This window comes from Mustela putorius, unplaced genomic scaffold (assembly GCF_011764305.1).
Source record: "Mustela putorius furo isolate JIRA1106 unplaced genomic scaffold, ASM1176430v1.1 tig00537227_pilon_pilon_pilon, whole genome shotgun sequence".
In the NCBI taxonomy this organism is placed as follows: domain Eukaryota; kingdom Metazoa; phylum Chordata; class Mammalia; order Carnivora; family Mustelidae; genus Mustela; species Mustela putorius.
The window spans coordinates 2,911,005-2,926,858 of record NW_025422368.1 but is presented as its reverse complement, the minus strand read 5'-3'; the positions used below and the strand labels follow the sequence as shown (position 1 = coordinate 2,926,858).

The window sequence follows — 15,854 nt, the reverse complement described above, 5'->3', positions numbered from 1 at the left end:
GTTGCCCGCACCTCTGGCACTGTCCCTGCCCTGTGGAGTGGCAAGGACTCCCCTGTCCAGGCCGTGCTGATAAATACAGAAACTCCATCTTTATTGGCTGTATAAACATCTCTGGGCTGTACATACATTTCATACATTGTAGTGGAGGGCTGAAAGAGGGGACCCCAGCAATACAGCAGCTCACCCCCTTTCACCAAGGCCCACCCACTCTGTGCAAACCAAGGTCAACAGCTCCTGCTCCCTCTTCCTCCCAGAAGTCACTGTATAGGAAGGGGGTCAGGGGTCAAGGCAGTAGGAGACAGGAGGGCTCAGTAGGGGAGGACACATGTAAGTGCTAGAATCAAACACTGAAGCAAAACAGGCAACTGGCACAGGCAGCAAGCTGGGACCCGGGGTGGGGGGTTGTGCAGGGAAGGGGAGTGAGGGGCCAAGCTGCCCTCTGGGCTCACAACCACAGCTCTGGGGTCTTGCCCTCACCACGGCAAGAGAGATCCCCTTTGGAGTCTCTGCCGAAAGCCTGGGGAACTGGGGACAAGGAGGCCGCAGGTATCCCAAGGATGGCAAGGGGGGTACAGGAGCCAAGACCCCAGCCCCCCTCACCGAGTAGCCCCTCTCATTCCATTGAACACATGACAGACTCCCACCTAGGTGCGTACAGCTGGGGGAGGCCAGAGACTCAGATTCTCAGTGGGCAGGCGAGCAGGCGGTGAGGGAGAAAGAGGCTCTCAGGGGAAAGAACAGAGACCCTGGAATAGTACTCCTGGGACAACAGTCAGTGGAAGGAGAGACAAGGCCCAAGAGAGCCCCCCTAGCCCAGCCAGGGGGGATAACAGCAGCAACTGGTCCACACAATGAGGGCAGGGAACAAAAAAAGAGAAGATGCAAGGAGAAATACTGTGGTTAAATAGGGGAGCGGGCAGTCTCTACTCCACCCTCAGAAGAGCCTCGTGCCCACACAGCAGCGGAGACAGGTGCCCACTCCTCTCCACTCACACGGCCAGGGGACAAAGGGGGGTCCACCAGCCAGAGCAAGTGGCATGCACCAACAGAGCAACACCACTCTTTGGGCCTGCTCCTTTCCAACCAGGGACTTGGGCCCAGGACTGACTGATGATCAGGGTGTTATCAGGTCAGGGACGTGGGCACAGAGGGGCTTGGCAGGGGCCTGATCTGTGAGAAGTGGAGGGACTACACACTCCCTGGGGCCTGCTGGATAAACAAATCCTGGAAGGTAGGAACTGGGCACCTGGTTCTGCAAAGGGCAAGGAAAAGGAGACGGGGCAGGTCTAGGGGAAAAGCCCCTAGCCACTCAAGGGATGCAGATCCACTTTGACTTTCTCCCCACAGCTCAGCATTCCTATGGTGGGGAAGAAGCCACCAGAAGGTACGACAGCATCCTTCTTTCCGATGATCTTGCCATTCCGAGTGAAGAAAACCTGGGGGTGGGGGCACAGAGAGGAGTGGAGCAGGCTGGCTCTGGCCTCCTCTGATGATACAGGCTTGAAACCCAAGCGCTCGAAGCTCCCAACTCCCAGAACCACCAGAGGGGACAGACTCAGGTGACGTGGGAAGTGACCGCAAGAGGGCGTCTGGAAACCAGCTCCCCACCATAGTCTGCCTGCATCCAGCATCTCAGAACACGCCCATCACGAGGCTTTCCCTCTTCCTGCCTCTGGCTCCCCTCCTATTCCCCACTACCCCAGCCCCTGCCCAGGCCCAGGAACCCCAGTTTAAGCCCACACTCTCCCCACTTACCACCACCTTCCTGCCCTCATGCTCTTGCTCAATCTCTTCCCCATCTTCTTCCTCTTCTTCTTCCTCCTCTTCCTCTTCTCCCTCCTGGTGCAGGTACATGACATTCCGGACGTTCCGGACGGCTCGGGCAGTAGGGGACAGGATCACTGTGTCACAACTGTCATCACTGTCACCTAGGAGGCCAGGAAAACTGAGCTCCTGTGGTGCTGCCCCCACCGTCTGCCCGATCAGCCTGGCTGGCCACCCCTACCCCACTCACCCTCACTGTCCAGAATGTAGTCCCGGGGGAACATGATTCCGCAGCCCATAATGTCCCCTTTATAACAGCGTGGCCCAAATGGGTCGCCCACACCACTGCCATGGAAGATCTTCCCGTCATCTGCCGGGGAGGAGGGGAGACGATAAGGCCCACACTTGAAGGAGGGGCTGACACTTCCCCTCACCCAACCAAAGAGGCCTGTATTTTGAGCAGAATCCTTGCTCACCTCCCTCTCTGGCCCTGAGGAAGAGAGGGAGTCAAGATGAAACAAAAATGGAGAGACAGGAGTAGGAAGAGGCCCCAGATTTTTTTTAAAAAGTGATACAATGTCTGTCCACTAAAGTAGCTTAGGGGCTGACTTGCTCAGGGAGGTGGCAAGAGAGGCACGAGGGGCCGAGAAGGGGATGAAGGTGACAAGAGGAGCTCACGGCAACTCCTTTCTAAAGAAAGCCCTAAACAGAGTCAAGCCAACTGAAAAAAAAAAGTGCAGAATCTGCAAGAAGGGCGCAGAGGGAGCCAACTCAGAGGCCTGGAATGTCCAGTTCAGGCCCAGATCCCCCCACCCCTGTTCGGCTCCCCTCGTTTTTCAGGCTGGAAGGAAAAACACAGACGAGGAGAAAGCACTACCAGCCTGGGAAGGGGAAATGATACGGCAGCAGAGAAAGGCTCTCCAGCCAGATGCTAGAGGGGAGACCCATCTGCAGGGGGGACAGGGGGGTTCAGGAAAATGGATGTCTCTGTACCTGTATATGCCCCACAGCCCTGATGGCCTCAGGACAGCCCCAGCTCACCTGCATGATAAGCCACAGAGCCTCTGCTCCAGCCAGGGTGTCTGTTCTTGGGATAATCCTGCACCAAGAAGGAAAAAGAAAACCTATGGTAGCATGCATGGAAAAAGGACAGGAGAGGGCATCTGAACTTTCAGTCTTCTCAGACAGATGGCTGCTCATACCCCTGCAGCCTCCCACAGCCTTCAGGCACTGGGAAAGCAGGACAAGCAGGGAAGGTGACCAGGAGACCTGGCTTTCACAGCTGGCGCTGCAGGCTGTGCCTAGCCCCACCTTCAGGCTCAGTGTGCATGGTACAGTCACGACCATCTCTTGGGTTGTGACGGAGGAGGGGGAAGGGTCTGTACCCTCCCACAGTGAACACATATAACCATACTCTGTCCATGCCTGCCCAATGCCTCTCCCCGATTTCCCCAAGAGTCTCCAGGTCCCATCCCAATAGGCCCAGGCCTGAGTAGCAATACAGGTAAAAAGCCAGCATGAGTGCCCACCTTCCGGGCCAGCCCCAAGGCGATGTAGCATTTCTCTCCAGGGTCCACGATCTCCACCTCAAAGTAGTGGCTACGGGTGCTCAGTGGGTGCCGGGCCTGGGCCAGCCCCACGTCAACGATGCTCTTGCCCTTGCCCAAGTACTCCAGCAGCTGTGGGGGAAGAGCCAAGGGCAGTGGGTGGTGCGGAGGGCAGATGGACACCCGCCCTAGAAACCTGGTCCCAAGGCACTCGAGACCAGCTTCCTGGGTCTGACAAAACCTCTGGCTGAAAGGGAAAGGCCCCTAGCAGCGCACCGTGGGCCCCTACGTTCTAGGCAGGCATGAGAGAACAGGTTGGACTGGCGGGCAGCAAATGTAGCAGCATGGGCAGAAGGGGTGAGCCCTACACACACCTGCCGCCTGAGCCGCAGTCTCTCCTTGCTCTGGAAGAGAAGTGGGCAGAAGCCCAGCAACCCGGAAGGCTGAGCTCCAGGGAGCACATGGCGGAGGGTGGGGGGCAGGGGAGTTCTCCGGGCTGTGGCATCACTTCCCTGAATCATCCTGCTGGATGAGGCCTCCCCAAGGGCCCTGGGCGCAGAGAGGAGGAGGAGGAGGAGCCCTGAAGACCAGGCTGAGCAGACCCCTGGAGGGGCCTAATGGGGAGGACAGGGAGGGTGCGAGTGCCTGCTCTAGATGTCTGAAGAAAGGGAGATGAGCTCAGAAACCGATTCTGCCTGGGATGGGACTACCATAATTCCTCAAGGTCCGTTTTACTCGCCTTTGGACAGCTGGGTCAGGCAGCTGGGTCAGGGAGGTGCCGAGGGAAGCCAGAGAACCCAGAATGACCAGCTCTACTCCTTTACTTAACATGAGGGCAGGCCAAACACATGAAGGCAAGCTTTCCTGCTTGCAGGCCCTCATAGCTCTTGCAGAGGGCTGGGGTATGTGGGGCTGTGGGGAGAGGGGAGGTGACTGATGGACTCTTGGGGCTCTTCAGTTCCACAGTGGTCCTGCCTGGGCATGATGGGGCGGCAACCCCCAAGCTGGGAGGATTTATTTATCAGTTGTCATGGTAATGGTGAGGTTATGACTCAACCCCATCCCCTCTTTCCCCACCCTCATCATCACCTGGGAGTCCTTAATCCCTTTTTAATTAGCCAAACTGCCCCTCAAGACTTTATTCTATCCTCCCGCCCCTCCAGCCCCAAAGAAAACACTGCCTGGGGACCTCCTCCACTTTCCCTGGCAAGCCTTTGGACGCTGGCCTCTCACCCCCCTGAGAACTCATGCCTGAACAGGAAAGGAATGAGGCTCGCCTGCACCAGCATGGAAGCCTGCATGTGTCTCCAGCACAGGCAGGGCCTGCAATCCGCACCACTGCTTCAGAGAGGAACTGGAGGAACTGGGCCCCCTTCTTGGGCTGGGATCCCCAAAGCTCAGCCACCTCAAGTCCATCCTCTCTTCCTGCTCCAAAAGAGAAGGGAGGCAGGGGAAAAGCCAGGGCTGCCTGGGACATCCACACCCAGGCCTTTCAATGTCCTCCGGCCACCACCCTGCGTGTTTCAGGTTACACTGGCTCTTTCATAGTCACACCCCTAGCCCAGGTCTCTTCTGTTAGTTCCCACTGCTTTCTTTCCTCAGAATGGGGGTCCCTGACAGGCCATCTTCTGATTTACTCACTATTCCACACTGCTGGAATTCCCCACTCGGCCCTCTGTGCTGTCTGCCCAGCCGGACTCCTCCTCCAGCTCCCTGCAGGCCTGAGGGGTGGCGTCTTCGCAGGCTCCCAGCCCGCCCAGTGTGCACAGCCCCCAACCCACCCTCTCCGGCCAGCATTGCAGAGCTGGGTGGGGGACCCCACAGCTGCCCTTGACCCATTTCGTCCAACTGGCCTCTGCATAGGAAACACAGTGTTCTTCGCAGAGAGAGCCAAGAGACAGATGCTCCAGATCCCGATCCTTGGGAAAAACCCGCCCAACCATTCCCTCAGCCTCAGCCCTGAGGAGACTGCAGACTGTGGTCTTGGGCCGCACACAGCATGGGGCCACTTTCTCCAGCTAAAAGGTCAGGAGGACCAAATACATGACCCAGGACTCTGCAACCCACTCCGCAGCCGGCCCACCACTCAGACATGATGACTGATGGCTGGGAGGCTAGGTCCCCGCAATGCTGCCCTCCACAAGTGAGGCACAGCCGCCCCGCAGGCTGTAAGCCCCCCAACTCCCCTGCTGCTCTCTCATGGGATCTCCTGCTCCTGTCTGGTGAAGGCCCCCCGAACCCCCACAGTGAGTCCCCCCAGAGCGCTCCCAGCACCTACAGGGGCAGTTGGGCACTGTGGCCTCATGGTCAGATCCTAGCTCAAGTTCACTCCCCCTTCCTGAGACCAGGGCTGAGAGCAGATGGGAGCTTTACCCCTGAGCTGCCAGACTCTCGATACTGGTCCCTCAGCCTGTGCCTTGGAAGCCTCTCCGTTAGAAAGAGAATCACATGGACCCAGGTTCCAATCTTAACTCCAGTTACTTACTAGCCACTAACTTCGAGCAAGTGATTTCCGCTGCTTTAGGCCTCAGTTTCTTCAACAGTGACATAGGGATACTACCACCTGCGTTTCCAAAATAAATGAAGGGTGTCAAGTGCCCAGCACAGAGCCCCCACCCAGCAGGGGCTCAGTAGCTGTTTCTACCTTTCCCGAAATCAGGAAATGGGGCTTGGACCTGAACATTCCAACACCATTCCAACACGTCAGTGCTCCCTAAACATTAACAGCCACTCCAGAGCTACAACAGACTAGACCTGCCAATCACAGAAGGAAACGATCCATCTTAGCCCTTACTTCCAACTACAGTGGCCCTCTAGGCTCCCAGAACTGGTCACTTCCCCCCCTAGGAGAGCTGAGCCCCAGATGACTCTATCCCAATCCACCAGCTGTCTCCTCTTAGTGTTTCTCCTTCAACAATGCCAGACCAACAGGAATGCACCCCTACATCTTTGGTGGGGGCAGGGTCACGCACTCCTTGGGGCTCTCAACCCCCCCTGACTCTTGCACCTCCTCCTCACACCCCCAAAGCCTGGGGAGGCCAAACAGGTGGACTCGAGGGCACAGGGCTGAGGCTACAGCACCCGGGGCAGAGAGTCTCCTGTGCTCCAACCCCCCACTGAGTACCAGCAGTGCGCCTTCCCAGCCTCTTCTCTCCTGCTGGTATCCGCCCTCCTCCTCTGGCAGCCCTTCTCCTCTTGCCAGCAGAGACCCTAATCCCTCTTGACAGGAGCAAGGGAGGGCTCAGTGCCCTGAGGGCCTAGAAGCAGCTGAAATAGGAACCCAGAATATGCTCCCCACCGGCCCCAACATGGTCTCCTCCTGGGTTGGTTGGGGGAGGACCCCAGAGGGTGGGGCCTCCTTCACCCCTCTTTGTATACCAGAGGTGTTGTCCCGTCACTAAGGAGTTGCCAGAGGAGCTAGGAGCAGGAAACAAAGACAGAATGAGTCTAATCCCCCAGCTTTACCTACTGCCCCCCACCCTCCCACACATGACTTCACTTTGCAAGGCCTGCGGGCAGGGATGAGGTGAGGGGCAACACCCCCATCCCTGAGCAAACATGGCAGCAACTCTTCAACACCCTCAGTGCTCTGCAAAGTGGGGGGGAACTCCTTGGGAGGGGAAACTGAGGCCCCAGGATGCAGGGGGAAGAATTCCACCCAAGAAAGAGCCAGGTTAGTCTGGATATGACAACGGTTGAAGCTAGGTAGTGGGGAGATAGGTGCTCACTGTGCTGTTGCTTCAACTTTTCTGTATGTTGGAAATCGTTCATAATGTAACATTAGAGCCAAAAAAAATGGGGGTCAAGAATTTGCTCTTCTTTGTGGGAAGAACCGCTGAGAAGGGAAGACAGAGGATAACTGAGACTCCGAATTGAGAGAGAGGCCTAGGAGGCAAAGGGTCCCATGGCAGCCAGGTAAGTTCCTCTAGAAGGACGGGGGCGAATGGGAGCTAGTCAGGAGACTCACAGGGCAAGTGGGAAGTTAAGCCCAGAATTCCGGATTCATCTTATGAGAGGGGCCAGGAGGAGAGACGATGGGCTACAGGAGAGCAGCTAGGGAGAAAGGCACAGCATGTATCCAGCAGTGGACAGGACCAGGGCAAGGGATCCAAGAATGAGTGTCTGGGCTTAGTTTCGTGGCTAATTCACTGTTTGACATTTGAACCAGTCTCTTCGCTTCTGAGTGGGGCTGTCTTTTCATCAGCCACACAACAAAAAGAGCTGTGGGAACATGAGGGCTGTCATGATGACAAGGATGACTACAGGAGGGAACTCCAAGCACTGTGGGTCTGGGCACCGGGGACGCTGCAGGCCATGCGTGTCAGGGAATGGTCTCCAGCTCTGCACTGAGAAGCCCTGGTCTGGATGGCATCAGAGCCTCTCTCAAACCTTTATGGTTCTAAAGGCACTCGACTGGAAACTTCACCAAAGACAGGCTCCAACCCACAGCAAGAGGTCTGAGGCTCCAGGGAAGGGCTCCCCACAGAGGGGACGGAAAACAGGAAGAGCAAATAGGAGAAACAGCTGAGCTAGACATCTTTAAAAATGGGAGGCACAGGCATGGCCCTACTGACCTCTCCCAGGCTCCTCCAGGAAACAAAACTCTAAGGGCTGGATCAGAACGACACTGGATGGTCAGAAGGGACAAGAGGGTGCAGGGCAAGAGATAAGTGGGGACGGAAGAAACTGGGTAAGTCACCCTCATTTGAAAGATGACAAGAGGGGGTGCCTGGGTGGCTCAGTGGATTAAAGCCTATGCCTTTGGCTCAGGTCATGATCCCAGCATCCTGGGATTGAGCCCCACACTGGGCTCTCTGCTCAGCAGGGAGCTTTCATCCCCCCTCCCGACCCCGACCGCTACCTGCCTCTCTGCCTACTTGTGATCTCTATCTGATAAATAAATAAAATCTTAAAAAAAAAAGAAAGAAAGAAAGAAAGAAAGATGGCAAGAGGAGGAGAGAGGCAGATATCCGTCAAGAGGCTCATGCCCTAGTCTGCCCCAGGGGAGCAGGTGCTCAGGGAACCGAGTGCCCACCCTGCTGGCAGTCCTAGCCTAGGGTGAGGGTCTGAGACAAGAGCCAGACTTCATGGCTCATGTCTAAGAAAGAAAAAATTCTCCAAAGTGTGACCTGAGGGCACTGGGGGAGGGCAGAGAGGAAGGAAGGCTATTTATAAATGTCTACAGGATTCTACATCAATTAGAAAAGATTGCCTGGGAGGAGCTGGGGGCAGAGTGGGGACAGGTCCAGGCAGGGAAAGGATGCCAGGAAAACACTCTTGAGGAGAGGTCAGGGATGAGAGCTGGAACATCACCCTGGCTCAGTCCCAAATTCAACTCTGTAGATGTTGTCAAAATGATAGTGGATAGTGGAAGGGGGAAAAGATAAGAAAGAGATGAGGGTCAAGGAGTGGGGATCTGAAGTCCCTGGCTTGCAGCCAGCACCATCCTCAGAACCCAACGCCAGAGGGGGTGTGGAGTATCAGAAGCAACAGGAGGGCAAACATGCTGCCATTTTCCTTAAGTCTGACTCACCTTGAACTCCAGGATGGGGGGAGCCTTGCTCATAATCCACTCCCGCCCCCCACTGTTTCTGTTTTGCTACCAAAGGCTGAACTGAAAACAGCCTTGGTTCGGGTGAGAAGGCCAGAGGGTGGAGAAAAAGGTTGAGCCAGGAGCCAAGAGGGCAGCAGGGGGACAATTCGAAGTGGGAGGCCCAAGCAGCCCACTGGAGATCAGGGCAAGACCCCTGACTCAGCAGCCATTCACTCCCAACCCAGCATGAGGCAGAGAGGGTAAAGGTGAAGAATTTCCCTCTCCCAAGGTTCAAATATTCCCCAAGAAAGTTTCAAATCCAGGGAGAGACCAGACCAGGTACACTGGGAAGATGTCTAAAAAAGCAAGCTTTGCGAAGTCCAGGACGCTCACGGAATTTTCATCTGCCTCTGTTCTTGTCCTCTATTAAAATGTAGCGGGGGGGGGGGCGCCTGGGTGGCTCAGTGGGTTAAGCCGCTGCCTTCGGCTCAGGTCATGATCTCGGGGTCCTGGGATCGAGTCCCGCATCGGGCTCTCTGCTCAGCAGGGAGCCTGTTCCCTCTCTCTCTCTCTGCCTGCCTCTCCGTCTACTTGTGATTTCTCTGTCAAATAAATAAATAAAATCTTTAAAAAAAAAAAATGTAGCGGGGGACACCTAGCTGGCTCAGTCATTAAGCGTCTGCCTTCAACTCAGGTCATGATCCCAGGGTCCTGGATTGAGCCCCACATCGGGCTCTCTGCTCAGCGGAGAGCCTGCTTCTCCCTCTCCCACTCCCCTTACTTGTGTTCCTCTCTCACTGTGTCTGTCAAATAGATTAAAAAAATATTTTTTTTAAATGTAGGGAGAAGACGGAAGACTCTGATAGTCACGCTTACTACAAAAAGATCTCAGAACCTTCCCCCACGGGACTGGGACTTGTGACAGTGAATGGAGAGTTTGGACCCGCTGAACTGGGATGCGGTGAAATGGGGATACAGGCATCCCACTTGCAAGTGAGCCCCAGCCTTTCAAAGGCAGGTGTATAGGGCAGCAGAGGGCACCGGGTGCAGAAGGAACCAAAGAAGGCAAAGTAGAACCTAGTGCCGTGCCGAGAGTAGAGCAACTAACCTGAGCTCTCCGGGCCGGGTAAGGGAAGAAGGACAATCAGCACTAAGGGGAACATGGATCTGGATTCAAAAATCATGTCAAGGTCCCAAATTTCCATCTCCCAAAACCCTACAAAAGACACTGTCTTCACTCCCCATTCTAAGTAATTCAGACCCGCTTATGCGGCCCAGGGAGGTTCGGCCCAGCCCTCCCCGCGACCACCCCCATCCCACCGCCTGTCACTCACAGTTCCGCAGACTCGGACATCATGCAGCCGGCCCCACTCATCCTCATAACTGTCCACCATCATGACACTGTCGTCTTCGCGGCCCAGCTCAGCGTTGAGGTGCAGGCGCACCTCCTCACCCAGAGAGTGCATGCCCACCGCCGGGAACAGTCCGTCTGGGGACATGGGCATGATGGTGGAGCCCACCTGCAGCGGAGGGAGGGAGGGCCGGAGGGAGGGAGCTGCCACCTGGCATCCTGTTCCTCAGTGCACCTAATTCTCACCAGGGTACTTCTGAGATGATGCAACAAATAATTATCACACACACTGACAGACAGAAAAAAAGAGGTACAGAGAAGTTTAAAAAGTGACTAAGGATTCCTGGACAAGCAAGGCATCCACAGCGCTAGACGGCAAACACAAGACTCTTGACCTTGGGCATGTGAGTGTGTTCTGGAGCAGGAAAGAGCAGAGGCAGAGACACTAAGGAAGGACGTCGTCGTGGCCAAGGCCTGAGAAAGCCATCCTCCCAGGGTGGGAGAGGGAGTTGGGTAGGAGAAGAAAGAGAGCTGGGGGGTCCCTCTCTTCTATTTGCTCTTCCCCATCCCTTCAGCACTACTAGGCTCTCTCTGAAGAGGGAAGGAAAGATGTGAAACAAGAAAAAAAAACACAAAAAGGACATATCCTCAAAAGCATTCAAGTCAAAGCTCCGAAGAGGACCTCCAGCTTATGCGTCAAAGCCATAACCTCTCCCTCTCTTTTTTTGCTCAAAACCTTCCCCCACATCACCCAATCCTGCTTCTCCTACCCCATTTCGGTCCACCTGCCCCTCTGCATCTCTCATCTAGGCTAATGTCCCAGCTTCTCTGGGCCGGGGAAGTGGCTTCTCCCAGGTGCAGACTTCGGGGGAAGCTGAGGATGGCCTGAAGGAGGTGGGAACTAAGCCAAGAGGTCCCTGGGCAAGCCCCAGCTGGGCAATTTTCATTCCCACAATTTCTTGGATGGCTTCAAGCCACTTAAATCCCACCCAGGATTTCCCACTCACCCGTTTCCCGTTTTTGGTGAAAAAGATCTGGGCAGTCTGCACATCAAAGGACACAGGCTCAATGCCGCAGCCAATCCGGTCCCCAGAGTTGCACTTTGACCCAAACTGCCGGCCTTTGGCTCGGCCATTGTATAGCCTGTGGACGGAGCAGCACAGACACAGGACCTGACTCCCAACTTCTTCAGAGCACCAGACCCTGGGGCCCCTCTTGCTGCTCCCAGTCATTCTGTGATGCACCTACCTGTGTCCACGCATGAGCTCCACCCTCCCCTCTAAGTCCGCAAACCTCCAAGGCTCGCTATCAGGCCACCTTTCTGTCCTGATCAGAAAAGTCCATGAAAATACCCCAAGATAGGTGAAGGAAAGGCAGCAGTCACCCAAGGTAGTCCTTTGTTGTCTAAGGTCCCCAAACCCATGGGAAAGGGGTAAGATTCCACAGACGGTAACTCACTTGCCGTCATCAGCATGGTAGGCTACAGAGTCAGGCAACCAGCCAGGCTGATGATCCAGGCTGTAGTATTGTGGGACAAGCCCCACAGCTATGGTGCCCCGGACCCCGCTGTCCACAATCGATACCTGGGGAAAGGAGAACAGGACAGTCAGCAAGCACCAGAAATGGGATGAGTTGCTGGGGGCTTGGGGAAGAGCAGTCAGACATCAAAAACTCAAAGAGGCTCAGAGAGGCCAAAAACATGTGAATCAGAGAAAAGTCAGGGCACTCAGAGGAGCACTGGGGAGACTAGCGGCCTACTTTATCAGGATTACTTAGAAAATCATTTCCAAATTATGGAAACAAGACAGGAGATGGAACAGAGGCTGGGCTCAGGTTAGCAGGTGGGAAAGGCCATGGGTCAGAGTCTGGGGTATGTGTAAACGTCTACCTAGCTGAGGGGCAGGAGAACAGAGGGACAGGGTGACAGGACTAGGGCACCTCTCAGCTGAGACACCACACTATCCTGTGCCCTTTCCTCAGCCAAGGAGACAGCCCCGATGGAAAATTAAAAGGATCAGATCAAGAATCTAGTAAAAGAGCCCCCTAGAGCTTAAGAAGCTCTCCCCCTGCTCTGCCCACCCACTGCCTTGATCACCTCAAAATAATTGCTGTCCTTGGTCAGAGGTCGAGAAGCCACATAGCAGCCAACTTCACCGGAGTTTCCATGGTAACTGAGGGAAGAATGAGGGGGGAGTTCCATGAGCAGCCTAGCCCAAGAGCTGGGGGGAGGGCCTCAGCATCTCCACCCCCAACCCCCCACCACAAGGGCCAACACAGAGGACTCCATCAGGCCACACTTCAGGACATCTGCACAGACACCATAATGAAATACTTGAGGTCACCCACCCCTCCCGCTGCCTCCAGCCAGGGTCCAGCCCACACCAGACCAACACAAGCCTGGCTCCTTCATTTCCAGGGGGAAAAGAATGCAGAGCCTCCCCTAGTTGCCTAGTAGGGGGGTCTCACAACCCTGTCTAACCTCAGTCCCTCATACTACAGCTTCGGCCCTTTTCCTCTGGCTCTGTCCTCAATGGAGCTGAAGAAAGTCTGGTCTCTATCCTCTGTACCAAAGCCCTTTGTAGATTGGAAGATGGGTATTCGGTCCCCACTCCTCAGCTTTCTTGTCTCCAGGCTAAAAAGCACTACTTCCTTCCCCCCACTCAGGGACAGCTTTGTGAGAAAATTAGGCTCAGAAGGAGTCAGGGAAGGGGATCAAGCCAGAAAAGAGAGAGAAAACAAATACAAACAAAAGGGTTGGACGGTGGCAGGCAGGATGCACTAGGGAACGGTCCTTTCCAAAACAGGAAATCCACTGCCTCTGACATGGCTACTCTCCTCCAAACCTAACCCCTGAGACCCAGGCTGTGGAGACACAGACACCCCACACTGGAGTCCTCTCAACGAGGCGCTGGGGCAACTCAAGGCACTATCTCTGACATTTCCTATCTCTGACATAATTCCTTCCAACGTGGACCAGGACAGAGTGACCCAGAATCAGGCAGGCTGTAGGCGCACATGCTGCTCCACTCAGAAAGGCCTTCGGGGTCAAAGGCCACCCAGTGTAGACAGTCCTTGCTTCCAAAAAAGCCCTTTTTCATCTCTAAGATCTGGCAGAGCAAGGAAAATGTGAAAGCACACCCCACCCCCGCCACCTCACCTCAAAGTGTCTCCATCTACAAGAATGTGCTTGAACCTCTCCTGGTATCGGAAAGCCCGGACCTCCCGAATCTCCCGGATCCTCCGGCGCCAATTCAGAAACCGGTAGTGCAGGTTGAGGTCATCCATCTTGTTCATGAGAACAAACCTGCCACAGGGAAAAGGGGACTGAGAAGGAAGCAGGGCCCTGAGCAAAGCAGCTCAGCCTGTTTGACGCAGAACGTGGACAGGGCACTGGACTTGAAGCCATCCTTTCATTCGGCAAACATGTACTGACTCCTGCTATATGCACCAAAAACAGGTGGCATTCCTGTTCTCACTGCACTTCCACTCTAGTTGGGAGGCATGACAGATGAGACACACACCCGACAGTGTTGGCCAGTGGAAGAAACAACAGAGTGGGGTGACACAGAATAATGGGGTAAAGTCTAAAGACTACTTTGGATACAATGGACAGAGGAGGCCTCTCTGAGGTGACATTTGATTTGAGAAGAGGCCAGGCATGTGACAAGCCCAAGGAAGAGTACTTCAGGTAGAGGGGACAGCCAGGACACAGGTCCTGGGCTGGAAGGGAGCAGGCATGGTAGAGGAACAAAAAGGCCAGGGTGGCTGGTGTGTAGGGAACATGTGGGAGAATGTTCAAGAAGAGGATGGGAAGAAGGCTGGAGCCAGAGAGAAGCCCTACAAGGCCCTGCAGACCATGTTAAGGAGTCTGGATTTCCTTCCAAGTGGGATGGGAAACCTCTGGAGGGTTTTAAGCAAGAAAATGATAGGATTTTAAGGCTTATCAGATCTTAAAGATCATTCCTGCTGTTGTCTGGAGAATCGATCATAACAGAATCAAGAGCAGAAGTGGAGAACAGGGCGCCTGGGTGGCTCAGTGGGTTGGGCCACTGCCTTCGGCTCAGGTCATGATCTCAGGGGCCTGGGATCGAGTCCCGCATCGGGCTCTCTGCTCAGTGGGGAGCTTGCTTCCTCCCCTCTCTCTCTGCCTGCCTCTTTGCCTACTTGTGATCTCTCTCTGTCAAATGGATAAATAAAATCTTTAAAAAAAAAAAAAAGTGGAGAACAATTAAGCAGGAGACTGTTCCAGCAGCTCCAATGAGACATGGTATCCATTAGGATGGTAGCAGTGAAGATGAAGAGAAGCAGAATGACCTGGGTATTTAAATCACCACAATGCTAATGAATGAATGAATGGATGGATGGATGATGGATGGATAGGTTTTTTCCTGGAAGCGAAAAGTGAGAAAAACAGGAGGTTATTTTCTCTTCCTGTCACCCAGCACTGGGACAGGGGTTCCATCAAGGCCGGACAGTGCCTTGCATACAGTAGATGCTTAAATAAGCCTCAGTTGGGCTGAATTTCAATCCTTCAATCCTAAAGCGCCCCCTCCTGCAGTAGCTGCAAGCCACCACGTGGCCCTGAAGGGTAGGCACCAGCGGGGCTGCCCTCCTCGCACGCAACCAGGGCTCCACCCCAGACAGATACTGGCCCCCAGACCTGGGGACGTCTGCTCGCCCAGAACCGCACAGCCTCGGCACCCACGAGTGGCAGCCGCACCGGGTACCTCCTCCAGCTTGGGCACCGCCTGGTCGCTCAGACGAGACCCGGGGGCGGGGGGTCCGGCTCGTCCCCGCGACTACGCGCAGGATCCCCTGGCCCGGTACCGAGGAGGGTACCGAGGCAGGAAGCCCCGTGACCGGGGCTCACGCCACGCCCCTGACCCCGAAGCCCCCGCCCAGGACCCCCGCCTCCTGCCTCAAGCTCCGGGGAGAGACCCGAGGCCTCCGGGACCCCGCCCCCGATCCCCGCCTACCGGGGCCGCCGCGTCCTCCTCATCCATAGGCCTCTCAGCTCCGCACCCTAGCTCTTCGGCCGCCGCCACCACACACATCCGGGTCCCCGCCCTTCCTACGCTCCCCCGAGGCCCGCCCCTCCCCTCCCACCCCGGCCAATCTTCAGCGGCCCAGGACGACGGACATCTGCAAGAGCCAATCGGAGGACGCAGGCAGAGTCGGGCGCGGCCCGGTGAACTGGGTACCTAGCGCAGGGTAGGGGCTGGTAAAGCCGAGTGTCGGCGGGTGGGAGGCGGCGACGTGGCGGCGCGGAGGTCGCGCCCGGCGCCCTGGGCGCTGACTGGGCAGCCAAGGGGCGGCTCCCGCGCTAGGCGGGGAGAAGGTCGCTGCGCACCTACGGCGACTGCTAATCTTGCCCGAGCGCTCCTTCTGTGCGAGACGTGCCGCGGAGGAAGGCTTCGTAGCAATGTCCTTTTAATCCTCTCCGCAACCTTCTGAAATGAATCTTGTTATTATCTCCCTTTTGCAAATGAAGATCCTGAGGCTGGCCTCCATAGCTCGTGCACCTAACAGTTCCCGCATGCTTTATATTCACCGGAGCTGTGCTGTTACCGTGTGCTCTCTATTCGCCGGAGCTCTGGGTCATGTCATCTTCCGCTCGTTCTGGGAAGGACAGTCCATTCCAGGAAGAGAGAACTTTGGA

General features: G+C 55.6%; 1 protein-coding gene across 5 annotated transcripts; it reads right to left on the bottom strand.

The window, feature by feature from the left end:
- Positions 1-67: 67 nt before the first annotated feature.
- On the bottom strand, positions 68-15,570 carry SPRYD3 (SPRY domain containing 3). Of its 5 annotated transcripts, none has more exons than XM_013046906.2 (11): positions 15,546-15,570; positions 13,353-13,499; positions 12,291-12,366; positions 11,654-11,778; positions 11,203-11,338; positions 10,179-10,364; positions 3,294-3,443; positions 2,806-2,863; positions 2,015-2,134; positions 1,756-1,928; positions 68-1,436 (listed from the first exon to the last, which is right to left on the bottom strand). In XM_013046906.2, the coding sequence occupies exons 2-11, from the start codon at positions 13,487-13,489 to the stop codon at positions 1,302-1,304; spliced, it is 1,296 nt and encodes a 431-aa protein (XP_012902360.1). In that variant the 5' UTR covers positions 13,490-13,499; positions 15,546-15,570; the 3' UTR covers positions 68-1,301. The 5 variants fall into 5 exon arrangements, with proteins under 5 accessions (XP_012902360.1, XP_004774710.1, XP_044929210.1 ...); XM_004774653.3 differs by lacking the exon at positions 15,546-15,570 and adding an exon at positions 15,172-15,292; XM_045073275.1 differs by lacking the exon at positions 15,546-15,570 and adding an exon at positions 14,856-14,879.
- Positions 15,571-15,854: the final 284 nt, after the last annotated feature.